The sequence below is a fragment of the Scomber japonicus genome, chromosome 3 (genome assembly GCF_027409825.1).
Source record: "Scomber japonicus isolate fScoJap1 chromosome 3, fScoJap1.pri, whole genome shotgun sequence".
In the NCBI taxonomy this organism is placed as follows: Eukaryota; Metazoa; Chordata; class Actinopteri; order Scombriformes; family Scombridae; genus Scomber; species Scomber japonicus.
In genome coordinates, this window is record NC_070580.1 from 29,544,471 (window position 1) to 29,570,752 (window position 26,282).

General features: G+C 40.7%; 1 protein-coding gene across 2 annotated transcripts in view; it reads right to left on the reverse strand.

Moving 5' to 3' along the window:
• Nucleotides 1-26,282, reverse strand: part of arhgef10la (Rho guanine nucleotide exchange factor (GEF) 10-like a) — a 117,536-nt gene that overhangs the window by 76,950 nt on the left and 14,304 nt on the right. The window contains exons 4-15 of one of the 2 annotated variants that reach the window (XM_053316116.1): nucleotides 20,463-20,623; nucleotides 18,225-18,320; nucleotides 18,000-18,124; nucleotides 15,716-15,824; nucleotides 14,490-14,590; nucleotides 13,948-14,025; nucleotides 12,229-12,408; nucleotides 11,036-11,152; nucleotides 5,378-5,470; nucleotides 4,268-4,438; nucleotides 2,184-2,329; nucleotides 1,151-1,323 (exon numbers count right to left, since the gene is read on the reverse strand). In XM_053316116.1, the coding sequence (XP_053172091.1) occupies nucleotides 1,151-1,323; nucleotides 2,184-2,329; nucleotides 4,268-4,438; nucleotides 5,378-5,470; nucleotides 11,036-11,152; nucleotides 12,229-12,408; nucleotides 13,948-14,025; nucleotides 14,490-14,590; nucleotides 15,716-15,824; nucleotides 18,000-18,124; nucleotides 18,225-18,320; nucleotides 20,463-20,623 (1,550 nt within the window). Of the gene's footprint in view, nucleotides 1-1,150; nucleotides 1,324-2,183; nucleotides 2,330-4,267; nucleotides 4,439-5,377; nucleotides 5,471-11,035; nucleotides 11,153-12,228; nucleotides 12,409-13,947; nucleotides 14,026-14,489; nucleotides 14,591-15,715; nucleotides 15,825-17,999; nucleotides 18,128-18,224; nucleotides 18,321-20,462; nucleotides 20,624-26,282 lie in introns of both variants that reach the window. The other variant, XM_053316115.1, reaches the window with a different exon arrangement.

Here is a 26,282-nt window from a genome sequence, read left to right on the forward strand (position 1 = left end):
GCATATGAGCAGAGACAAAGGGAAGAGTAAGAAAGACAGGCCTGCATTTCCCTAAAGGCCAGCTTTCTTTAATAAAGAAGGCCACAGGGGCCTGCAGGAGATGAAAAATGACTCAATTTTGAGCCATGCTGAGAGAGTGCAGGATTTAAACTTGACACCCCACAGAAAGACATCACAAGGGATGGAAATATAAATAGATGGGACGGCCTGTCAGAATGAAAATTTGGGGAACGGCCCCACAGATGTTCAGGGAGGTTTCTGGATAGACATGATTAAGGTGACTGCACCATGTCGAAAAGGTAAAAAAAAAAAAAAAGAGTCAGAATTCAACACCCTCTGTAGTGCACTACATTTGCAGAATTAGACACAGGTAAAGGAAGAGAGACAGCTGCAATGAGAGTTAACCTTAAATGATCCCAAAACCTTGCTGCAAAGTTGTGGGTATACGCTACCTGAGCAACACCGAAAACTTAATCCAGTGAGATTCTGAACCAGCTCTCAAAACAGTAGATGCTTGCTGAGCATGACACGGGTAGCTCTGCAGAAGGCACCATTAATATTTAAGTCATGGAGCAGCAACTTTAAAAAGCCTGTACCATTACATCCTGATAAGGCTTTGTATCTCCCTTTTCCCATGGCACATTTATCAGGGATCTCGTCAAGCTCTGTATACACCAGAGTTTTGTGAGGGGTGGTGGGAGAACTAGTGTTTCAACCACCGATTCATATCTACTGCTACTGGCTCTCTAATTGGGCCTGGAAAGGGAGGGAATAATCTCTGCAGATTGATGACTCCACTCTAGATGTGTTTGTGGTCTATCAGAGAGTGAAATGAGACTGTGGGGATGCTGCAGCAGGGGGCTCTCTACCCCCACATCTCTCTCCAAGATAAAACACCCCAGGCAGATGGGAACAAGTGTGACCGTCATCACCATCCTTCTCACAAACACATCCTCAATCAGAGTGACAAGCAGCACGGACGCATCTCCAGCCCTCCCCGGGACACTTGAGAACAGAAACACATTAGCTTTGCTGAGTCAGAGTTAGGGGCTGAGACTAAAAGTCAATCCAAGTGATGAGATTAACTAGAAAATGACACATGTGGGAAAGGAATGAGATGAGGACTGGTTTGTTTGGGGTTTTTTTTCACCTGAAGCACAAGCACCACCCTGCCGTTTGGCCCCGCTCTGTTGGAAGATGGTGTCTTTGTTTTGAGCGCCCTCCTGTCCGACTTCTACTACTTGCACCTGCTGCAAGGGGGCGCTCCACTTCATTGTGTATTTTGGGCCGACAGGGACCAGGCTGCTGATGTCTGGAGGCCCCCTGGTGGAGATATGAAAAAAATGAGAGGAGGCAGTTTAGAAAAAAAAACAGCCTGGGAGATATTCCCTCCCATTCCGCACCCTGCTAACAGCACTACACCCGGCACTCCATAGGAGGAGGTGCTCTTTGAAATGTCATGAAGAAGACTAGGGAGTAGGAATTACAATCTTTATGATCACCCATGTTCCCCGCCAAAATTGTACCCCTGGCTGTGAGGAGGAGCTCATTGCTATTCATGTATTCCTGTAATCAAGCAGATAATCAACATTGTGATCGGTTTGTCAAGATCCTGGAGGGCAGACAAAGTCAACTTTGGGACACTTGAGTTGAATGAGACGTGGAGTCATAATTACTTTGAAGGCTGAACAAGAGAGCTTTAAGCGACATCTTTGACAGGAGCTTTGCAAAATATACGAAATCCCTTTCCTGTTTACTTCTCCCAGGAGAGAGAGAAGGAAAGAGGGAGAGAGATGTGATCAATGGTGCTGTCACAGAAGATAAATTGGAAAGAAACCAAAAAATGTTTTATGTCAGTAATCTAGGACTCCTGTAGCTGTAGTTAGGCATTCTACCATTTGTTTAAAGCTGATAAAACTCCTGCAACTCCAGATAGCGCTCAAAACCCCTAGCAGCTATTTCTCTTTGCTATGCAGTTCGCCAACATATCCTTGCAAAACTTACGGTATCACATTAGAGCCCTGTGCCACCTAATAGATATTTCTCCAAACAGTGCAGTTTAGCAGACTCTCACACAGACTTACACACAGTTTCATGCTAGAACTACGCCTTTTAAACGCATTAACAAAGTATTTATGAATGCAAGGGCATTTAGCTCAACTTGCTTTACAAGAGGGACTTACTTGACATTTATGTTGGCACAGATGAGTACATCATCAAAGAGGAAGACCTTTCTCTCCTTCGACTTCAGGACTTGTCCCCGCTCGCCGTACACAGTCTCTATAAGCGTCTCACAAAGGACCAGTGACCCCTGCTCCGAGTTCAGTTGCTAAAAGGGACACAGCAATCAGATCAGAGGCAGAGGAGACAGCATCACAAAAGGGCCAGTCCTCCAGAGTTCAGTGCCTGGAGGACACACAAGTCAGGCTTGGAGGAACAGATGTCTCATCAGGGATTAACAACACACTCATGCTGCTGAAGGTCATTTAATGTGTGTATACGTATACACATATTAGGCACACAAACAGTCGCACCCATAGCCGGTTCACTCAGCAGACTTAGTGAAAGAGAGAATGCACATGTTCTTACGCTATCTTCGCTTTGCATTCATGTTTACAGTGATGAGAGTGAAAGACAACCTTCAATTCAGTGGGGCTACAGGATTTATGTTTTAATTAAATACTTCCAAGACATGCTTCACATCATTCTTTGTCTTTTTGTCTGTACTCCGCTATCCACCGTACCACTACCACAGAGTCCAAACTGGCTTAACGTATGAGCGCTGGGACACACAATCCTCTCCACCACAATGAGGCAACTACACATGGACAGAGATGCATAAACACTTTTACACATCCGCACATATGCAGACACATTTAAAGAATCCAATAACATGCAATTTATGCTACAGTATGTTGGCACATACAGTGTTTTCCAGTCATCTATATGTTTGGCAAGAGAAAATAGCAACAGAAAGCTTTTTTTATCACTTTGGTCCAGATTCTTTATGACTGCCTAAATCAATAGTTCCAATACTGTGCCAATCTAAGCCGAACTCATTACAATTTAAGTAAAGCCAATATACTGCAAACTGTAGGTAAAGTCCAAATATGGAGTTTGATGTTTGTGATAGTTGAGAAAAGGTACCAATTTTAGCAAATAATAAATCTATGCTGTTTCCATTCTAACACATCTGACCACATTTCACAGAAGAGGATGTCTTATCTGCAGGCAATCTGCAGCTGCTTCTGGTTGTGACTTAGATTGCACACAAAATGAGTCATTGGACAAACTGGGACTGCCGTTTGATGGCCACAAAACTGTACCACTCCCTCAAGAGGTGGGCTGCCAGAAGAATACACCCTTAAAATCTTCAAGCATCAATAGGCACAGAGGGCATTGCTCCATGCACGTGTGCATGAGTGAGTGTGAATCTGTGTGAGTGTGTGCAAAACCCATTCTCACTCACATTGTTATCGGTCCTATTCCGGTGACTTAGATACTTTGAGACAAAGAATGAATATTTCATTGGATGGTTATGGGGGCAATAGAGGAGACTGTTTCCTATTGGAATTCTGCAGCGTCACCTCAGCAAATGGAATTCTGTGTGGAGTGGAGGAGATTGGCCGAATCAGCTCATCTCACAGTCCTGGAAAGCAAGGGCTGATAGAGAGAAATAAAGAGATGGGGGGAGGAGGTGAGAGAGAGAGGAAGACAGAGGAAGATGCAGTCACACTAGAGAAAGAGAAGAAGAGCATATAAGTGGAGTGAGAAAGTAAGCAAGAGAGTAAGCAAGAGAGTGCAAGAGAGGAATAGAGAGAAGGTAAAGTGGGGAGAGAGAGGAAGAGGCAGAGCGACAGTGTGAAAGAGATAGCTCTCTTACATTTTCCAATTAAATGTCTCATTTACCCCCTAATTCTTCTTATTCAGAGCAGCATTTGTTCAGATTTGCAGCGGCAGGACTGTAATTTCAGTGTGGTAATGGAGAGGCAACGCCTCTGCCATTGCATTTGGTACTGTTTAGGGATGATAATGGGCATCATTTCTAGGAGATAATTTCTCTAAATAAAAATGCCTCCGTAGATTAATGTGTGCGGAAGTGATATAAGCGATTGCTATATACTAGTTTAATTTATAGGTGTTTGGCTCACAGTGATAAGACCGCAGAGGAGTTAAAGGGCTCACAGTTGATTTGATTGGGGTATACGTGCGTGTGCAAGTGTCCGTACATGTGCAAGAGGGAGTGTGTGTGTGTGCATCCAGTCACCTTACTGAGCAGGCGATCACTGACGGTGCGGGCTAGTTGTTGAGTCTCTGCAATCTGGTCAGCTACTCTTTTCTGTTCATTCAGCTTCTCTGCCAGCATCTCCAGCTCTGTCAGAGCAAGCTGCAGGGGCAGACGATCCACGTGGCCCTTTGGTGTATTCTTAAGCATATCCTAGCAAAGGTCACAAGGAAAGTTTTCAGTAAAAATCCAGCAAGTAAAAAAAAAAACCTAAACCAGTCTTTGTTTATGATTTAAAACATTCTTCTGTTCTCTTTAGGGTTGTTGTCTTTGCCTTGAAAAGCTTAAATCTTCATCAAATACTCTCTTTGAGTTAAAGTATTCAACTGCTACAGTTTCCAGAGGATGTATGTATGTGACATTGACTTTCCAGTGGTTAAGTAAACATTGTCAAGATCGTTGCATAGCATTTCATACCCATTTGTCAGCAGTGCTGGTTAAGACAAACCAATAATAGAAAATTTGAAAGCTCAAAATGATCAAAGTCTGTCTAACCGCAGGCTGTGTGGCTTGCATGTCTATCTTTGTCCTTTGTCTATGAACACTCTGTGTTGTCTTGATATGCATCTCAGATGTACCTCGGTGGCTTGAGCTCCAGTTCCCTTTAATGTATGATTTAATACATACACTTCCTCTTTGGAGTACTGCATTTAGGCAAGGAGAAAATGCCTGATTCACATTCATAACTTATCTTTTGAATTCATGGATAATCAATGCCTACTGAGGGATGAAATGAGCTACTGCAGTTCCAGCAAGTCAAGCTCAAATCCAAATCTTTGCTCAGAAAGAAAATAGAAGAGTCAGGATGTAAAGCCAGAAGTATGAGAAAAACTTATATGGCTAGCTACTTTTCAAGCTCAGGCTAACCCCAGTGAAAAAATAGGTGAGGTATGATTTCATACTTGTACTTAATAACTTCAAATCCATAATCAATTCTGTGGCCTTGCAGCTTTGCATCTTTATTAGTGTATGCGCTGCAGGATCTTTACATTAACTCTAGTTAATAGTATTCTAGTTTGTAATACTAGGAGGGATTCACTTTATTAAAACAAATGAAATGACTGGCCCTCTACAAACAACATATTTCTTTACCTGCAGGAGCAATATAAACTGAGGGAATCGTTGAATGGGCTTAACCATGAGGCCGTACAGAGTGATCCGGTCAACACTGGATGCCTGCTTCTTCTGGGGGGGAAATAAGGGGAGAATACAGCTGGGTCAGAAATGTAACAAAATAATGTTCGAAATATCCGCACATAGATCCCATGACATGATCAACATTGAAACATTGAAGACTGTAGCCCACCAAATTCAACACACCTGCCTTCATTCAAGAGTTTCCTGAAATGTGAGGTTAAGTGATGCTGTGAGCTTGGTTTGGCACCAAAAACTGCTAATAGATGCTGCCAAACTTACACTGAAATAATTAAAAACAATAACACATTATAAGAGCTTGCTAGATACAGCTATGACAATTATATTCCTACTTTGAGAGGAACTTGACAGAATCCTCTGTAGATCATGTGTAGGCGAGTGAGTGGGTGAATAAAATCAGGGCCAGTTAGTCATATGAGAATATGAAAGAGGAGATTTTTTGAGAGTGTTATGTGTTATGTCTAATATATTACTGTGGGTGTAGGTCAGGAGCAGATATAGTTTTGGTGCAGTGTCAAGTCTGTGTCACGATGACACCATCATTATGAAAAGGAAAATCATTGCACATATTCAGGTGGTATGGCACAAGATCAACTGTGAGACAGAAATAAAACAAAGCAAAAAGAAAATATTTCTTGCTGAAACATAATAGATCCAAGAATGTCAGTTATCTGACTGCCATAGCTAATATGTAATTTGATTTATTTTTACTTTACTTGTTTGTTACACATTTTTCCTTTGCCTGTCGGAAAAATGAGCTGAATGAATTTGATTGATATGTATTAACTTAGCTATATACTTACTAAAATATAATGGATTGACATTAATGTATTGCAAGCTGATAAAAAGCCTGAGCAGCCTTCTTTAGGCCCTCATTGCTACTCCTTATCTCCTTTTTTTGTATATGCACATTTTAACCTTTTTCTAAAACAAGCCTCTGTGCACCTCAATATTATATTGAAGCTCTCTTTTAAAAAAAAATACTTTTGTACCATAAATATGTCCACACGACAAGGATTAAAGGAGTTAGTTTGGCTGGAAAGTTCCATACAACACTCAGCCACAAAGTCACAAGGACTCAACAACCTGTGTCACTGGCCCGCATCTGACTGCCTCAGAGTACCGGGACAGTGATGCATTGGCCTGGAGTGAAGCCACCAGACCAGAAGGTAAGCCCCACTGTCAGGCCCTGGTTTGCTCAGCAATCAAATGCACCTGCAGTCACCTGGGAACAGAGCCGGCACCAGAGGCATCTTAGCGGCCGTGCAGGCCTTCACTTTTCTGGTAGGCTGTGAAATAAGACTTGACCCTGCACACCACCAACTTCAGAACCAGCTGGATGCAACTCATGGCTGCAATATGCTTCTATGCTTCTACAAGTTGGCATAATCCACATATTCCCTTCACTATCACCCATTGAACATGGAGGTTTATTTTACCATCTAAAAATCTTTCATGCATTAGTTTTTTTTCTTTTCTTCATTATGTACTCCTTACTGGTGCTTAGTTACTCGTAGATATTCAGCTATAAATAAATGTCATCATTGATCAGTGGGAAGTTGTCTCTATGTGTTCAGTGTAGAAGACAGTGTCAGAAATAATTCAACTTCCTGGTTATGAGACTAATTAATTTAATGACTTTTTAAAACTGTTTTCCCTTCTAATGGAGCTAGAGCCCCAGATTTCTACATAAGTGCAAAATGTCATTCAAAACTAGGTACATTACATGATATCTACATTATTAAACCTTCAGTCACTGTTACATATACAGTATCATCATCACATATGAGATATAATCAAATTATATTAATAACCTGTATGTCATTTTCAAGGTACAGTGTTTGGTATTAAGTATGTAAAATCTTATATTGTTAATAATATATTGAATAATCGTTAAAAACAAACATTTTTTTTCTTTTTACAAAATTGAGCTTAAAATATAACATGGAAATCTAGATACAGTGGCTTCTTAAATTATATGTTACAAATGTTACAAAATTTGCAGCATATTTGACTTTGTTCAGGTAAAGTCACATGTACAGTACTCAGGCAATCACAACGGATCTAATATTATCCCACAGTACTCGCCCTGTAGCGTAACCCAGCTTCGAATCCATGGAGTTCACTTGTGGAGCAGCAGGGTGCACAGATTGGAGTGCTCAATTTGTACTCACAGAACTAAGGTTGCAATGCGTGGCTGTATTATTTTTCACAAGCCTCTAAGAGGTTCTATATGTCCAGTGGGACAAAGGCCGACATAAGCGGTAATGCAGCACTATAAAATTTCCCCTCCCCAACCCCTGAGTCAAAACCATAAAAGGTTTGGGGAGCACCAAATATAATTTTTCTACCACACCTGACCAGGTGAAATGTCAGTGGATATGGAGAATGTTTTTTGCTTTATGCACTGAAAATGCTTGAGTGGTATCAGGTAGACAGACTGACTGTTGCAGCTGAAAAGGGTTTCAAGGAGAAAATCTCAATCTCTGTTTAGGAGGGCAGTCATGTTCAGGCAAACCTGTCAAACAGAGAAGGTGGCTAAAACCCTAAGACTACTTGAGATGATATCAGTGCAGAGGGCAATATAGTTCACCTGACTGATCACTGTGAGGACATGAGCTGAATTTCCTGAGCTGATAGACAGGCCTTGCCTATCAAACAGAGTCAAGTTTCCCACTGATAAAGGAGCCTGAACCAACAGCATGATCATTTTTAGATATGTCTCATCATTTTGTTGTTTCCATCTAAGGGGACATATTATGCCTTTTCTTGTATTCTGTCATTTATGTACTGTTTTAACTATGTCAAACATGGTCAAAGCTGGGTGACTTAAACATCTGCCTACTCAGATTACGCTTCACTAAACAATTGACCACAGCATCTCTCCTACCGTTCAGTGGGTGCTGGAGACAGGATACTGTCATGTCCAGACACAGACAGCTGCTCTGATGATTTCCCCTATCCTCTCCACGAATGCCCCAAGCTAATTGGCTGGAATAGTGTTGTGTGGCTCTATCTTAGCCACTTTGTTTCCCCATTTACAGAACAAGGGCTGTGTATAAACACCTGATATTTTGCAGCACACACACAGGATGGACAGCTAGCAGACGGTGAGGCAACATTTGCTGAATTTGAAACAATCCTTCACCAGAATCACTGACTCTATCTTTACTGACCACAAGAGGAGACTCCTCTGCAAAGAGGTCTTCACAAGTCCACTCAGTTCCTAGTAATTATCCAGTTGTGGTTTTTATTGTTTGTTTTGGGGTTTTTTTTCTTCAATTAATTTATGTGATTATTTTGAACATTTATAACGATTTCAGGTTAGGTTTTCAAAGGGTTTGTTTGAAATCTGACCAACATTTTAGATCTGTGTATTCCCTTTAAAGTGTATCTTTCCTGAGAGAGGAATAGGCACCATCCTCAGCACAGTTGGAGAGTACGCTAGAGTTAGCTTGCAGAAATAGCATAACCTGAAGCATGAAGGTCATGGCTATTGTCATCCTCGTCACTGTCTCTTGTCACCCTAAGCAAGTAACCTACAGTCCAAACAACCAAAAGCCTCCGGGATGCTGGCAGCCATGCTCCGAATGAGGATCAGCCACACCCACAGGTGGGGAAGCACCAAAATGCACAAGGAAGAGAGGGCTTTCTCCTTGACCACAGGTAATCGTCTCAATGTAATGTTTTTCTTTCGGTCACTGAATGTAAGTGGATTCTTGTACTTTTGGCAAAGATTAGAGCTGACTGGCTGAGCAAGTAACTGCAAATTTCAGTGTGTTGCTCTGCAGAAGACAGTGGTCAAGCTTTTAGATCCCATTAGGAATGAAACCTGTGTGAAATAGAGCAGACCATAATTTCGGTTTCTCAAACAGACAAGTGGAATTGAGAGTTATTTAAAGTATATTTACAGAGGCTTTGTCGCCAACTATTTCTGTGCAAATTACACTATAATGGGATCTCTATCTACTTGTGATCAGGATTTTTTTTTTCATTGTGATATTTTTCTGGCAATGTCTTATCCCTTACTGAGTGGAAATACATTTGTTGCCAGGCAACCTTATCACCGTAGCAAGAAGCCTCGGCATTAACCGAAATGCTGAAACTGATAGAACTGTCCCTTGTGCTAATTTTGCATCCAAACCCTTAACATCTGCTTTTGATGCCAAGAAAATGGGGGAAATGGGTAAAACTGACTATGATACTGGATTTGTTCAGTGAACAACTTCTCTCACAGCTGATATGAATTAGATTAGACCATAACATCTCCAATAGGTTCAATAAAAAAAGCCATCCAAGAACTGATTGATAGCATCCTGTGCTTTATACGTACACAGATTCTAAGACAACTATTGGTCTCAATAATGATAAACTAATGGGACATAATGATCTTTAAATCTGATTTGCTGATATTTCTCTTCTATCAAGGTTTATAATCATTCAGAAAATGACATTCAATCCACTTACTTTTGAAAATTCTATTACATGAAAAACAACCCAATTTATACACAATTCAACTAGATTATCTGAGAATGTAGCTCTTATATTGTATCATAATGTCTGCATACTTTATTCAAACACAGCATTTAATTCTCCAGGTAATTTTTAATGGTCATGTGTATGCAGTTAATGCATCCACAATATTTTTAAAAGCAACATAATGAAATCTGTCATTGATTTATTGTTTTTTCCAGCTTGCGTCTAGCCAATTTGTTACTCGGTTTGGCTTAACATTGCCAGTGAAAGCTGTAGCAGACAGTGAGAGAGACAGAAGAGCCTTTCAGCAGAGAGGACGGTACGCATGTTATCTGGAATAACATGCATGGCTGTCAGCTGTGTGATCTGGTTCTGTAAATCAGCATTACGGCTCAATGATCCAGGTCATAGTCATGCATGAATGCCGGGCACACAGGGAATTGTTAAACTCAGCACATCCAAATAATTTCTTGGCACCCTCCATGAACCCTGGCACATTTTTTCCTCTTGTTCATGATCCATAATTAATTACAAGTTAAAAAGTATAACCCATCTTGATTGGAAGATATCAAATTTCCACTTTCTGTCTTAGGTAGACATTAATAAGAAGTGTTGTTTTGTTTTTTTGTTTTTTGTGAATCAGCTTCTTTTTTTCTAGTTAAGGTATTTGACATTCATCCATTTGCAGATTCCTCCATGTTCCATAATAAATCTTATGGGAACTGTTCAAGATATACCAAAAAAATATCAAGTGCATAGAGAAACAAGCATACAAATACAATGTGAATACAGGACATAAATTGCTTAAATCTGATTGTCACCCTTAATGCATAATACATCGGATAGACAACACAGTTTCACAAAATCAGGACACACTTTCATACTATCCGTGAACCCAAGGTAAATAACTATTTTGTGTAATTAACTTTGCTTTGTCTGTCTCCTTAAAACCTAAGAAGTATAAATTATTGAAGCCTTTTGCTTTGGGGCTTTGTTACATTCGGCATCTGCTCAACATTACAGAGAAAAACAAGGAAAGGAGCAGAAAAACAATTTAGAAAAAAAAATGAGACGACAAAAATAAAAAACTATAATCATACTCTTGGGGGTAAAGCTCACCTTTAAAAACTCCAAAAAAGCCGGTTTGGACATGCATGCCTTTTTAATGAGAGCCATGGCGTTGGTGAAGTTGTTCACGTACTCACTGTATACATCCAGCACCATGGACTTGGAAAACTGTGGAAACAAAAACAAGCATAACCATCTGAATTTGTAACAATAGACCAACAATAAGAGGGTCTAGTGCACTGCCATGTTTGATTATTTCTTCTTTATACCAGCATTCACAAACACAGTCATGTAATTTCCTCTGACATCTTGAATGCCTGGCTAACCATCTTGTTTGTGGTGTGACCTATAGGTAATTTCAATGCAAAGAGAGGCTGGAAAATGGCCACTTAAGTATAGTACTTTAAAAAATTGGTTTGTTTACCATGCCAGTTGCCGCAACACCCTTCACGAGCCATTTAAGAGGTTGGGCAAAGAGGGATGAGGTGGCAGTGTTTGTGTGTGTGTGTATGTGTGTGTATGTGGGAGGGGGTGTGTTCTCTCTCCTCAATTAAACCCACACCAGGCAGCTGATAGTAGCAGTTTGAGGAGTACTGGGGAATTAGCAAATCACATGGAAGAATTAACCCTCTTACTTCGCACCCTTTCTTCAGGATCCTGCCTCTAAGATATTGCTACAAGCCCTGCAGGTACAGACATACTGTCACATGAAAAGGGGCAGCTCAATGAAAGGTACACAATTCCAGCACTTTGATTTTCCAGTGTGGCCTCATTTGGTGGTAGGTCTTAGGATATCAATGGAACAGCACTAGAATGGCCAGCAGAGAAGGAGAGGGTCGAATCAGCCCCTCTAATAGGCAAATAATGAGTGAACCTCATGGTTGAGCACAATGCAAAGCCTCACAACAGAAAACTAAGACTGAACACTATTATTCTAGTGCCAGAATCTGTAAACACATATCCCAAAGAGCATTAGATGCAGTGGAGATATTCATCACAATTGTAATTGATTCCATGTTTGGGGTAAACTGTCCCTGTTTGCTCAATCTAAAACCTGTAGCTCATTATAACTCTGGAATCAGAAATGCCAAGAAAAGAAAATGAGAGCATTTATTCAGAATCCAAGTCTTTGATTGCATTTTAGACAGAAACACACAAAAGCAAATATCCGTCCAGTTTGCGTTTCATCTCACACAGCCATATATGAAGATACATATTAAATATGCTCATGCACGCACACTAACCGAAGCAACAAATAAGTCTCCAATTTTCTCACTGGTGTCCCACTCAGCCACACGTGATGCCAGTGCAATCTGAAACATGGAGTGGCACTGTGTAATCTCCCTGATTCGGTAAAATATAGGCCGGATCTTCCGTGGACTCAGGATGCGAGGATCAGCTTCCATCAGCGGTCTGTGGTATTCCTGGTGAGATTGTAAGAGAAAATTGAGTTTGTTTGTGAAATGTCTGTGTGTGTGTGTGTGTGTGTGTGTGTGTGTGTGTGTGTGTGTGTTATGGCTTAAGTCACTTTCAGGGACACACACCAGGGGAACAGACCAAGACCAGTTTATTGGGGATGTCTTGTGCGATTGGGGACAAAAGCTGTGTCCCTAATTGGTAAATGTTGATTTTTGGGTCAGTGGTTAAGGTTACAGTTAGTGTTAGTGTTAGGTTTACACAAGTGGTGGTTATGCTTAGGATCTCCAGGATGATGTGTAAGTCTATGTAAATACCCCAAAAATGACTTATATGTGTGCAAATATGTGTGTGTGTGTGTGTGTGTGTGTGTAGTGCTGGGGGGGGAGGTGGTGATTGTTTGGGTGGATGTGCTTAATATGAATCAGCAGTCCACATTCCTTAAGCATCTCTTCTTTATAGCAGCATAAATAGACAACTGAGGGATAACAGACATATATCTCTATGAATCGAGGAAATGTAGTCATGGCGCCTGGAAGGAAATAAATCCAAAGGATTCACCCATAAAACAGCATTTGCCACTGGCAAACATGTTAAAAACTCAAGGTGACTCATAATCATAAAAGGCAGAATAATAATGGTGAAAAGCAGCTCCCAGCAGAGTTACAGATGCAAAAGCAACATGGTGGAAGGAGCATTGATTGATTCTTCAGTCAGCACTCACTGGGATTTTAACCTACAAAAATGAGTTGACAGGCTCTTTCTGAATGACAATTTATGACTTCTTTGAATCTGAATATACCTTATTATTAATAATTATGTAAGATAAAAACACAATTTCACACCAAAAAATGTATCTATTCATCAACAGTGATGGTATTTTTTGTTTTGCAAGTCTTATCTGTGCAAATCCATCACACCCAGTGAATACTCTGCAGAAAGAACAGGGGCAGACAGCACAACATGAACAACTGTGCAATTTGTTTTACAGCAATAATGAAAGTTACACCCCTCTATGTCTAATTGTGCTTGTGGCCTTTCATCTTTTTTTGTTATCTGTCTGAAGACACTGCATTTACCACTTGGCTGGACTCTCTGAATAACAAGAGATATTTCAAAAGCCCTAAACCTCACAAAGCATCACAGGCAATCACGTCACTCGACAACAAAGGTAGTGCATTGTATCTTGACAGTGAAAGATTTTGCAGTGCATAAGGCAGCCATTGATTGCTGCTGATTCCATTTCAGGAGCTCCTCTTATTTTTTTTCTGTGATGAGGAGATAACAAGTCTCCTTTCCCACCCTAAAAAGAGAGATTAAAGAAGAGAGGCTGCACCCCATCCTGCACAAGCCTGACAGTCTTTCTCTCTTAGCATCAGCACGCCGCCACAAAAATGAGGACGGCTGTTTTATCAGGATTATTTATGCTGAGACACCTCGGTAATTTGATGGATATCACCGCTTCTCTTTTCAGTGTAATTCATAATGGCTAAATGGTGAAGATATTGCATGTGGCAGAGGAGGACAACAGGGACTTAACAGCTCACCTGCAGGATCCTCCTGAGAGACTCCAGGTAGCTGCGCTCACTCTGAATGATGGAGCCAAGGATATGGCGTCTGACAACCTGCGTAGACAACAGACCAGTCAGGAAATCTAGCACTAAGAGGACATGATGGGACTGCAGTGTGCGGTATGCTTTCACTTAAGCATGGCGCTGGTTGATGGATTGCACTATAATCATGTGTTTGTCACAGGAGGAAAAAGACTCAAAGAGAAGAAGGTCTGTTTGAACAGGCCTCCATCGGAGTGCTGAATCATTTGGTTTTTGCATGTAAGCGGCTGTTCTAGTTGTTATAAAACGCACCTCTTTTCCAAACAGGATAGGGAGAAAAGTGCACACAGGTATGTAAAAATAGAGAAATAACAACTGAAGGTTTTTAACATGATAGCCTAGAGCCTTATCTTTCAGCTTCTGGGTACAGCATATGTTCCCAGAAATGCTGGATTTTAGTACAGTACATGTTTGAACATATAGTAGATGTATTTATTTAAGAAAAGTAAGAAAAAAAATAATCCTCTTATGTGCACCTGGTGGCTGGTCAGCCCTTCTGGCATGGGGCTCAACTGTGGGGGAGGGTGCTTCACTTCTGACACAGCTACGTCCAGGTATCCTGCATCATCCTCCTCTTCTGCAGACATTCAGAAATGAAAAAAGAAAGGTTAAAAAGAGAGTGTGTGTCTGTGTGTGTGCGTGTGTGTGAATGTGTGTGTGCGTGTGTGTGTGTGTGACAGAGAATGAGACAGAGAGAGGGAACAACAGAAAGGCAGCCTTCAGATCTCACTGCAGCTAGAGACACACTGCGACATACTAAGTTTATTACCTCTAAAATATGAAGAGACTTCTGTACTCTCGGAAAAAGAGACAGAAACAGAAAAAGGAGAAAGAGAGAGAGAGAGAGAGAGAGAGAGAGAGGCAGAGAGGCCTTAGGGAAATAAAAGAAAAAAAACTTTCAAAACATTACTGTATCTCTGTAGGAGTAAAGGAGGAGGCACACAGAAGTGCATCTGCAAAACACGATCCGACACACTCTCTTCTCTGCATTGGCACAAAGACATTCAAAACTCAAAAAAAAAAAAAAAATCCCCACTTCACCCTTAACCATAAAGACATAGATACCAGAAGCTTTCACCGTTCCAATTAAAGACTTTGGAATGATAACAGAGGATTGGTGGAAAAGAAATATAATGCCGTGCAGATTCCCCTCGATCAACACCTAAAAATAGCAGCACTGGCCTCTTTACCTCTTTGTGATTGCTTGGAGATTTGTTTGAGGCGTGAGTCTGGTATCTATGGTTTAAGGAGCTACTCAATACTCCATTAATGGATGCTAATCTCCCTCTATTGTCAGGCGACGGTGCCTATAACACAACCTATATTGTATGGCATGAGTTGCTCTATCCATCTCTTTCTCACAAACTTTACTTGACCACATTGTCTGTCTTAAAACTGTGAAAGCCTGTCTGTTTTATTTATTATGTTTATAATCAGTGAGATCTTTCTTTTTCACAGCGCTTTCATTTCTCCCTGAAGGGATTTGTATAAAGAAAAAGTAAGACTTTCAACTCTATCTGCCTGAAACACAACTTTGGCTTGGCAAGCTTCACACACATGCAACTGCCAAAGAGTCAACTGTAAGGAGTTACAAAAGACAAACTTTACAACTAGTAGCCATTACTAAAAATAAAATAACATTCATCCAAAAAAAAAGCCAGCTGACCAACATTTACAAAGTTTTCATACTTCTCTGCTTTACCTAATGTATCCTTTCTTTGAAGGAAGGAAACTTTCCGCATGACGGCTATTTTGGTCTTTTCAAGCCCATCCTTCGTCCCGCTCCTCGCCGCCTTCATGAGCTGTTGAACCTGGTTGGAAGAAGCAGACAGACACAGAGAAGGAGCGTGAGAGCACGAGGAAAGTGGCATGCTGTGGAGACTTGATAACCTATGGTGCTCCTCTAGAGAGAGATGGAGAGGAGTGGAGCTCAGTGGGCTCATCACGAATCTCACCATCTGCGACTCCCTGTGGGTCGTTGTACAGCCTCTAATCAGAGAGTCTATGAGCATATCATGGAGAGATTATGGTAACAGAGTGAGCTCCACATCAGAGTAACAGAGCTGCATCGCTTAGTGCGAGAAAAATTTAGCTGACCACAAACTCCACTCAGAATCACAGAGGCCCTGCAACCAGACTCCACAGACCCAGAATACACCCAAGGTTGGTAGTATTTTTAAATGATGTTACTACAGGAAAGTAGGTCATTATTTGGGGGCAAGTTTGCACTGGTGTTTATGCAAGTAAATGCGCAGAATATTATTTAATAATTGATGTGTCCCATAAATGTGTCTTGATATTAAACCAGACAGGGAAAGAGAGAGAGACCGACAGAGAGTCTCAAAGGAAAGTCACAGTCCAAAGGAAAGCTGGAAAGGATGGTGCAGATAGTCAGTTAAGCCTTTGAGTCAGCTGAGCATACAACCCAGCATATTTCAGCTCTGGGTGATCATCAATCCTATTGGCAAACATCTAGCAGAGTGATTTAAGCTCTGCGACGGGGTGAAAAAAAAAGTGATATAGCTGTGTTCTCTTGCTGCTGGTGAGATACCTTGATGTCATAGTTGTGCTTGCCACCCAGCCTCATGGCCAATTCACGTTTGGTCCTGGCACATCGTTCCCTCAGCCGACACACTTCAGGAGAGAGCTACAGGTGGTGGACAGGGGGGGGGGGGATGGGAGCATTGAGGGCAGGTCGCGTTTAGCCACAAGAGGCGAAGGGAGAAGAAATAGAAAAGGGAAATGGAGGGAAAGTGATGAAGGCAGAAAAAAAAAAGCTATGCAACATTGGGAGTTAATCACAAGCATAGAGAGTGAAAGCTTGGAGTAATGCTTTGGTCAGAGGGGTTATGCTATATAAGGCTAATGGCCACTGATTTGTAGAGAAGGATGTGGGGGAAGGGTGGAGGCAGTTTAGGGCAAATATTATAGAAGCAAACTCTGTCGCAGCTTTCCCAGGCTGCTCAAATTAAGCAGTGAACTGAACAAGAGGAGAACTTCAGGTACACTTGGTGAAAAATTAATCGGGCGAGACTAATTAAAAGCAATGTGTGTTTTTGAAGAGGGCTGTGCAAGCTGAAAAGTATTGCCAGGGCCCTAATAGTCAAGGTTTCTTCATTAATTGTTCAACCAGTGAGGCTAAATTCTTCCTTTTGTTCAGTGGCCTGGGACAGGCATGGAGAGAGAACTGTAGGGAGATTTTTTTCTTTTTTTACACCACACCTTCCTGTAATTACCTGAGCAACTCATTTTCTGTCCCATAACATCAAGCGTTTTTTTTTTCTTTGGGTTTTTTTTTCTTCCCTCTTTGGTCTCCCTCCCTTTCTCAAAGCATGGATTTATCTCAGGCTTTTCTTGGATTACAATGGAGTAATATTCTACACAAACACCTTCAATATGTAAAAATATGTAAAGCTAGGTATACATCTATACATTAATAAAGATTCAACTCAGCACAATACTTTTTTTAATAGCATGACTTCAACAGAAACAGTGCATGCACGTTAAAGGCTGGTGAAGCATTAAGGAAATGCAGTCCGATGTGAATGTGCACACAGTGCCATCATGTGGAAGACCGACACTGTAACCGTGCTGCACAACACTGATGAACAGCATCCTTGGCAAAGAAGAGGCATGGAGATCTAAGGCTTTTCAAACCGAAATACCTCCTGTTTATTTTCATCCCACAACAAAAGTATAAACCCCCGACAGCCTGCTATACATTTTTCATGTTCTTTATAGTTTCCTTCCAGTTCTATAAATAAATAAAGAAAACTATGGTAGGGGAGCAGGAGATGAAATATTCTCCTTGATTATTTTTTAAGTGCTGGAAAGAAACGAACCAAAACAACCTGGACGGGTCGTGATGCCATTTAAAGTAAACACAGGGGATGATCTGTGTGAGATAAACACACATATTAGGCATGCATCCATACACACACACACACACAAACACACACACCACCACCACCACCACTACCACATACCTTGCTCCGTGTTGGTTGTTTGCTCTCGTTATCAGACTGCTCGTCATAGCTCTCAAACTCGCTGGAGCTCCACCCATTGTCTGCGTTCACAGGAGCAATGTCCCTCTGAACATCTTCATAGATATCTGCTAAACACATATAATTACAACACATCAGTAGGTCCACAGCAAGATTATAAAACAGCCAGACATCCTAAACAAACATATTAGTGTGCCTGATACTGACCGTCATCAGGAGAGAGGGGGTCCTCACTTGGAACATCATCATAGATCACCTCTAAAACCTCCGCCGCCTGCGACTCAGCTTCAGGCGCACGTACCGCTGGTAAAGACAACCAGCAGCATCAAAGTAAACAAACATTGTTTTTTAAATGAAAAAAGAGTGGCGCCTATATTCCATCTTTTTTATCTCCCTTTCTGTTTGATAGCTGCACCTCCTGTTGTTACATGAGTTTTTTTTTTTACATTTCTCCCCAAAAAAACAAAGCACACTCACAGACATGCACACACAGCTTCAAACTACATTGCCTGGAAAGATAAAAGACACTGGATCTTCTTCTTGCCTCTGGTTAGGAATTTATACACCCTTTGAATATTTACATACTTATTGTATCATTTGCATTTAAAGTTGTGGTTCCTCAGGGAAATCTGGTTCTTATACATGTTGCCATTATGGCTTTGTCCATGCGACTCAACATGTTTGTATCCAGCTTGTTTGAGCTATTGACCCATTCTATCTCCACGCTCGGCAGGATTTGTCATTAACTGCTTTGAGAGTGTTTCAGCCTAATTTAGCTCAGTGAGCTTTATTGATTTGGTTTTAAACTGTGATTTGTCTGCAACACTTTCGCTTAAGCCCTGAGCAGCAACAATCACTGTTTTCAATTAATCTGATTGGAGATGTGTATTCTGTCATGGATTATTCAACAAAGTTCAGTCAAAAATTTGAAATAACCTTGGACACAATCCAGGAGATGAACTCAGACAAATGTTTTTTCTACAAAAGAGGATTATACAAATGTTCTTTCGATCTTGCTCATTTTCCCCCACGCTTGTGCATTCAGAAAGGACTCAGAATAGAGAAGAAAACAACTGGATTTGGACTTCTCCACTTGACTATCAGCATATCTGCAAAGTGACTAGGCCTCCTGGGGAAATGGGTTTTTATTTTCAAACGTGGTAAACCAGAACTTTCCTATACAGAGACACAATGGCTTTCCTATAAATTATAAATTCATTCACAGGTTAGAGTGTCACTGGAGGCAATAGAACATTTCCTAATTGTTGCAAATGTGAGATTTATAAAACACAGTAAAGTATTTGCGAATGAATATCAGATAATCACATCACAATGTTCCACTACCACAACTGAGGAGTGTTGCTTTGACAAACAGGAAATACTTCATTATTCATAATGATCCATATAAACTTTGTTTGGTCACACTGAAGCAGAACAGACAAGTTTGCCCTCAAAGAAGGTTCAAACAAATGCAAAATCTTTCCTGGAGTCTGGTTTTCAAAAACTAAACATAAAAAGTATCAAATGTAAAAAAATACAAATGTAGCACAGTAATAGATTTCTCATTAAGATCAGTACAGAAGTAGCAATTTATTTAGTCTTGCGTTAACTTGCTTTTCCCATTTTCTCTATTATAATTTCAGACTTCTGGAAGAGAGCTTTAATACAATTTTATTATTAACTCAGTTTAAATAAACAGTACACGTTCAAAATGACAGCAGGGGCCTGTGTGTGAAAATACATCAGAAGAGTGGGGCATAAAAAATGTCATGCAGCATTGCAGGGCTCCTTTACATCTCTCATTTCTGAGCCACCTTCAAATAACAGCAGCACTGCTGACTGAGTCAAAATCCAAAAGCAATTTTCCTTCATGGAAATGGTTCTCTATTGATCCTCATCCTGAATTAATTGGATTCATGTCATGTCTGCGTAGAAATCAAATCATGGCAGAAAAATTTGTGCGTGTGAGCTAGTGAGTATTGTGTTTGTATTTTGGACTGTGTCTGTGTGTGTGTGTGTGTGTGTGTGTGTGTGGGTGTTTGTGTGTGTTTGTGCATATGTGTGAGTCTATAGCTACATATGTGTATCCGGCTACTTTCTCCTTAGAAATCAATGAACCATAAGATGACCACAGGTCTGTAATATGGTGTTCTTGCCACCTTTGATCAAGGTCAAGAAATGCAATGTGTGGTACTAACAAAATACTGGTACACAATTTATATAGCCAATGTCATTATGGTGTGGTCCACAGTACTGTTTACGCAACTCTGGCAGCCCAATTGGTTTTCAATCCAATCTGTCCGCGATGTGAACACTATAATACATAGGTGGAATGAGCTTGAATCCCAAGGCAAGCTTAGGTTTAATCTTTCTGGTCTGAAATTGAACTCTTGATCTACAATATAAGGTGCATCACTTCCCTGTCAATGTAATTTAGTTTTGTACCTTCAGAGATGTCCCTCGAGCCAGAGCTTTCCTTAACGGTTTCCTTGCTGTTGTCTCCAGAATCAGCCCGCACCTCCACAGCTGATGGTGCCACAGGAAGCCTCGGAAGTTCCTCTCCCACACGTGGAGCTGGGATACTGGGATCGGCTGGTGTTGAGGCCCTGGAAGGTACCCAAACATTAGCACAGTTAAACTGACACTGAGTGCTGTGTGCCTCATTACAAGTTAATTTCAGTTAGAGGAAGGGGAGGCAGGGTGGCTGGAGGTGGGGTTGAAATAGTTCTTTGCTATCCAAGCATGCAAATGCACACTCCCTTAAGTCTGACAGAACACACATTGCTGCCGTCAAATGTTTTTGGCTTCATGTTTTTAAGGAACAACAATGATTACCTCTACCACGGAAACGGTGTGTTTTGTTCCTTTTGTCTCGATTTACCATCAAATAAACAGTTGGTGTGTTTACTTGATAGTAAGTAAAGATATATCAAATAGCAGTTGAAAGATTTCAATAAATTTCAGTGGAGCATGAGAGCATGGATCACGTTGTATATTGTGGTTACTTGAATGAGAAACTATTAGAGCTTTTCTCAAGGTTTTTGAAAAAGGAACGCATTTGGAGGGTTATTCAGCTTTGGTGAAGATATGCACTCTGAGTGATTCTCTTATTATTCCTAAGTAGCTTTTTAGACCCTTTGGCCATGAAACCTTTCCACTTACACAGGATCTTAACTGAAACAATAAAAATAGTAAGATAGTGCAGTGCATGGATCCTCTCAGAGTAGTATTTGTGACGAACAAAGCCCTGCTACCATTTCTCACTAAGTTGTGTTAAAGGTGACAACTTTAGCTACCTGTAGGATAACTGCTGATATATTCATTCAGAATAACTTTTGCAAGGTCACATACAAGAACAAAAGAAGAAGAATCACATCTACTGCTTGTTGCTTGGGTTATCTAACTTGCCCCTGAGCACTTTCAAATTATCTGTCATGCCTGCGGCTTACTGTAATCACCGCTGGCTTTTTGAATGAAAACATGCCCTGAACCAGCTATAAAAAACACACTTTGACATCACAGGGGAAAATCTTGTTGACACAGCTATCACATGTCCTGTGTTGATGCTGCAAATGAAGGATTGTCCTCCCCCACATGACTGATAATATGACAGCATCCAGCATGTAGGAGAGTCCCATCTACACTAATTAAATCTGTCCTCTGCTAAACACCTCAGCAATGTTTGCAATGCCAGCAGCAGCAGCAGCAGCAGCAGCAGCCACTCAGAGTGATGGGCATCTTGCAGACAAACAAGACATGCCAGGAAAATAATGTGCACAAAATGCCATCATTTGGAACTGTTGGGGAGGCAGCCATGCAGACACTCACACACTGGAAGAGAAAAAAGAAGTATGCCATCTGTATTCAGTCTTGCAAACCATTATCTTCCCTTGAAGGGTACTGCACCAGGTAAAGCAGGTATTATGAAGAAGAAAGAAAAAAGGATGCACAAAGCACAAGCAGACAAGGATAGAACGTAATCAGTCATATATGTTACCCAACACAGAACAGTGAAAGGCAATATTCACTACATGTGATTCATTTAAATTGTGTAAATTGTCAAAAACTTTTTCTTTTTTGACCTTGACCTTCCTTAGCCTTTCAGCAAACCACAATAATTTAGTGCTTCAATCTAGTCCAAAATCAAGTATTTAAGTGTTACATGTATGTATGTATAATATATGCAAATATAACATATTCTACACATTATGAACTGCGTCATGCTGTCTCTACTGTGCAATAAATCCCACCATATATCTGGAAGTAGATGTAATGCCCTGCCAACATATCATATTAGAAGCTACTGATAGCCATTTGGCTTTATAGTCATGACAGACTGCGAAAGACTTGGAAGTATTACTCAGCACCGTTCTCAATGATGTTGGATGATCATTCGTCTAAATCTAAAGAGCAAAAACGATCTCAACCCACATGAAAACACAATAAAGAAGCATTTGTCAACACATTTCTTACGATTAACTGATCTCTTGTCATTAAAATTGCCAATGTGGAAAAAAAGAGTGGAAGCAGAACAGTAGCAGTGTCTACCTGACCGTACGCATTCATGTCAGGTGTGAGTGATTTGAGCAGTGTAGCTCCATCGATCCAAGCATATCTTTGCACACCCCTTCACAACTTATCTGTGCCTATAAGCCCTAGTGAGTGATATAGCTGAAGGACAGAAGCAGGAATCATTTTTCAATGCAAATGACATAGCCTGGGGCAGAGCACAGCCTAAAGTAGAGGCTGCTTGAATGCAAATCTCACACTTCCATCTGTTTCCATTCCCTTCAGCTACAGTGCTGTGCCAGAGCAGCACTGCCTGCCACAGCTCTACCTGTTATGCCCCCTGGTCTCTCCTGGGTATAGCTGCTCTCTCTAACTGCACAAGCATTGTGCTGACCATACTGATGGAGGTCTGTTTGTCCTCAGGTCATAAATCTCCTCCATAAACAATTGCACACTGCTTACATTGAAGCATTCCCATGATGCAGCGGGTGTCAAAGGTTGCTCCACACATGCCTCCAATTAGACAGCACTCAGGGTATTTGGTTCCTTGTGTTTGTGTACATGTTTGTTCTGAATGCTTCTACAGTATCAACCTTCTCTATGGCTTTCACAGCACATACAACCGAGGCAATTATAACAAGGTAAATGGTCTTAAAAAGAAGTGGCTCTGAAATATAAAATGTCTTCTCTAAACAACATTAGATGAGTTTCTTCAGAAGTCCTGCAAGGCTGCTACGGGTAAAAAGATGAGGTCAAACAAAAAAAGGAGTTACTTTGTTGGAAATAAAAACAGCTGAGGTGACGTTATGCTCTCTTTAGAGCAGTAGGTTAGAGCCCTGTGTGTATAAAACAGACGCATACATGCCATGTTGTCATGGTATCTTTTGTGTGGATCTTTTCATTGCTGAACTTCTGTTCAATGCGTTTAATGAAAACTATCTGTCAAGGGGTAAAAAAGTAAAGTCAGAAGTAAATGTTGGCATCAAACACTGAAGTGCACATAAAACTCACAGGAGAGAAATGCTGCCTTGAGCCTAATAGCTGTAACAAGCTGATGTGCTGTCATTGTAGCTCTAAGAAAAAAAACCCATATGTCTACAATAACAATCGCAAAGTAATTTTGGCAATATTATCCTAAAACTGCTGACAGATCTGGTGGATGTGCTGACAGTCTTAACACCTTGATTGTGGAAAGTGCTATTGATAGCTCTTCTTTAAAAGGCAGACTATCGACTAAACCCAAGTGGAAATGTGCACTCAGCAGAAATCTCCCTGCATGAGAAATTGCCAAGACCTCACTGTGACTCTGTCGCGCACACACAAGCACACACATGCATGTAAGCACACACACATGCAGTAATTCACTCACAAATGCTCCCATGTGCACACAGCACAAACGTATATATACACACACACACACACATACTCACACCTGTGCATAAATACAGATCCTCTTTCCAGCACAGGAAACCCCACAGGAATCCAAACCCTGAAGTCCACTATCAGTAGAGGTTTCTCAGCACACTTCCTAGAAGCCCAGGTGGGTGGCCTGGACAAGTCAGGGGCCCCGCATGACTACATCATGCAGGCCACAGGGCTGCCTTAAATAGACATACCAATGTAAAAGAGTATATATTTTATGTGACAGTCTCTGAATTGCTTTCATATGGTTAAACCTATCTGATGACTATCTAAAGTAATTTAAACAGATGCTAAATGCACACAGCCTTTATGAAAGTAGGGTAAGATTTACAGAAACTACATTTCACTTTTCATTTCATTTCATTTTGTAGTGACAGCTGAGATTCTAATTGCTCAAGTCATGAATTAGGATAGCTGACTTTTAAATGGAGGATCTGGGTTTAAGCTCGCTGTAAGCAAGTCGAAGTATCCTTGAGAAAAGCTCCAACTTCCTATCAGCTCCGGGGCTGCTGTTCTGTTGATGACTTTGACTGATGACCTCCCCCATGGAAGAGGCAGGCAAAAGACAGCAGCCCAAGAGGAATCAATAAACTATCACTTACAGATCTGAGGCCTTCAAGCAGACTGTCATCTTGATTGTGTGAATGATGCTGTCAGACCACACTAGGTTTGAGGTCATTTCACTCAAACACACACTCATCCAAAAAGCATATTAAATATAAGTTGGATTTATGTGTTTCCATATGCAGATGGAGGAGACTTAGCAGGAGGTTTCTAACTCCTATAGTAAAGCTTTTTGCTCTCATTCCTGATTTCCGTACATTTCAAGGGTAATTTCATCCAAATCACAATGTCTATTTCCCTCTTAACTCTTGTCTTATTGAACCATGCAAATTTAGTTTCGTGTGGGAAGATTTTGAGATACCTTAAATATAACCTCTTAAGAACTCACACAGGTGTTTTCAGTTATTCTGGCTGATTAAATCTCCACTCAGGTTGAAGTCCTGAATGTGGCAGAAATGATGTGCCTTCACTGGACTCCATGCCCTAATAAGAATAATATCAGTGTAATTTGTCTCTCTTTAAACATATGCAACATATCTAACAAGTGAATAAAGATGTTGTCAGTCAAACACAGTCTCTACAATACAGTCTTGGAAGGAGGTCCAGTTAGGTAAAAAAAATAATTATAATCACCTGTCTGAATGTTCTTTAGATGTGGGGCTTTACACTTACTTCACCAAAAGGCAAGGCAGTTTTATTTATATAGCGCATTTCATACACAATGGCAACTCAATGTGCTTTACATAAAACAGAAAAACATAATAAATAAAACATAATAAAAACAAAGTACAGAAAAATAGAAAGAGAGAAATAAAATGCTAGAATAGAGCATTAAATATAAGATTGCAGTATAAAATAATAATTAGCTTTAAAATCATTAAAAGGACATAGAGTGCAAATGAAAGATTAAAATGTAAAGTGCTAATAAAGTGCTAAATAAATAAATAAAACAGGTGAATGTGTGTGGCTCATAACACTCAGAAATACAATTTAAATAGCAACACAGCTTTCCAGAAAGTCCCAGTTTATAATTCACACACAATTCACAGTCAACTGTCTACATTTGAACTATTTGCCTATGAAGGAATTGTCCCATAGGCCTTTTTTATTCATTTTGACATGCCACCCCAGAAAAAGCAGAGGTGTAATTCCTCCTATGACTGTATTTTCGTCAGCTTTGGAGATAGTTTAATAAGGCAGCTGTATTCCCTCACGTCCTGCCTTTATTTATTTATGAGTGAATGTTGCTATTTCCTCCTGCTGTGTTTTTTTCCCCCGTCACTTTTCTCACGCTGTCAAAATCCCTTCATTCATAATTACCTGACCAACGATCACAGCAATCAGTCCCTGGCTGCTCTTCTTTAAATAGGCCTACAGTTGCGTTTCTGTCATCCTGTCTGTCAGATCCACTACTGCACACGTCACGTCCTCTTAACTAAAAGTTTCCATCGACCAGCTGATAGATCCACTCCACCACTACCACCAGTATCTAGACTCTGTGGGGATCCCGATTTTCCCGACAACCATTTAGCCTCTGGGAGCAATGACCAACATTTCTAGGGCTTTGTCAGCAAATATCTGGATAATGGATCATGCATACCCGGGCCAAGACTTCCTCTTTTGTGCGCTGGTCGATGTTTACAGTCCGATTAGCAATTTATGACTGTGCAGATAACATTTTGATCAATCTGTATAGACAAATGCAGGCATATGAATGCAGATAAATAAATGAAATACCCTAATAAATAGCTAAATTGTAATCAGACGGTG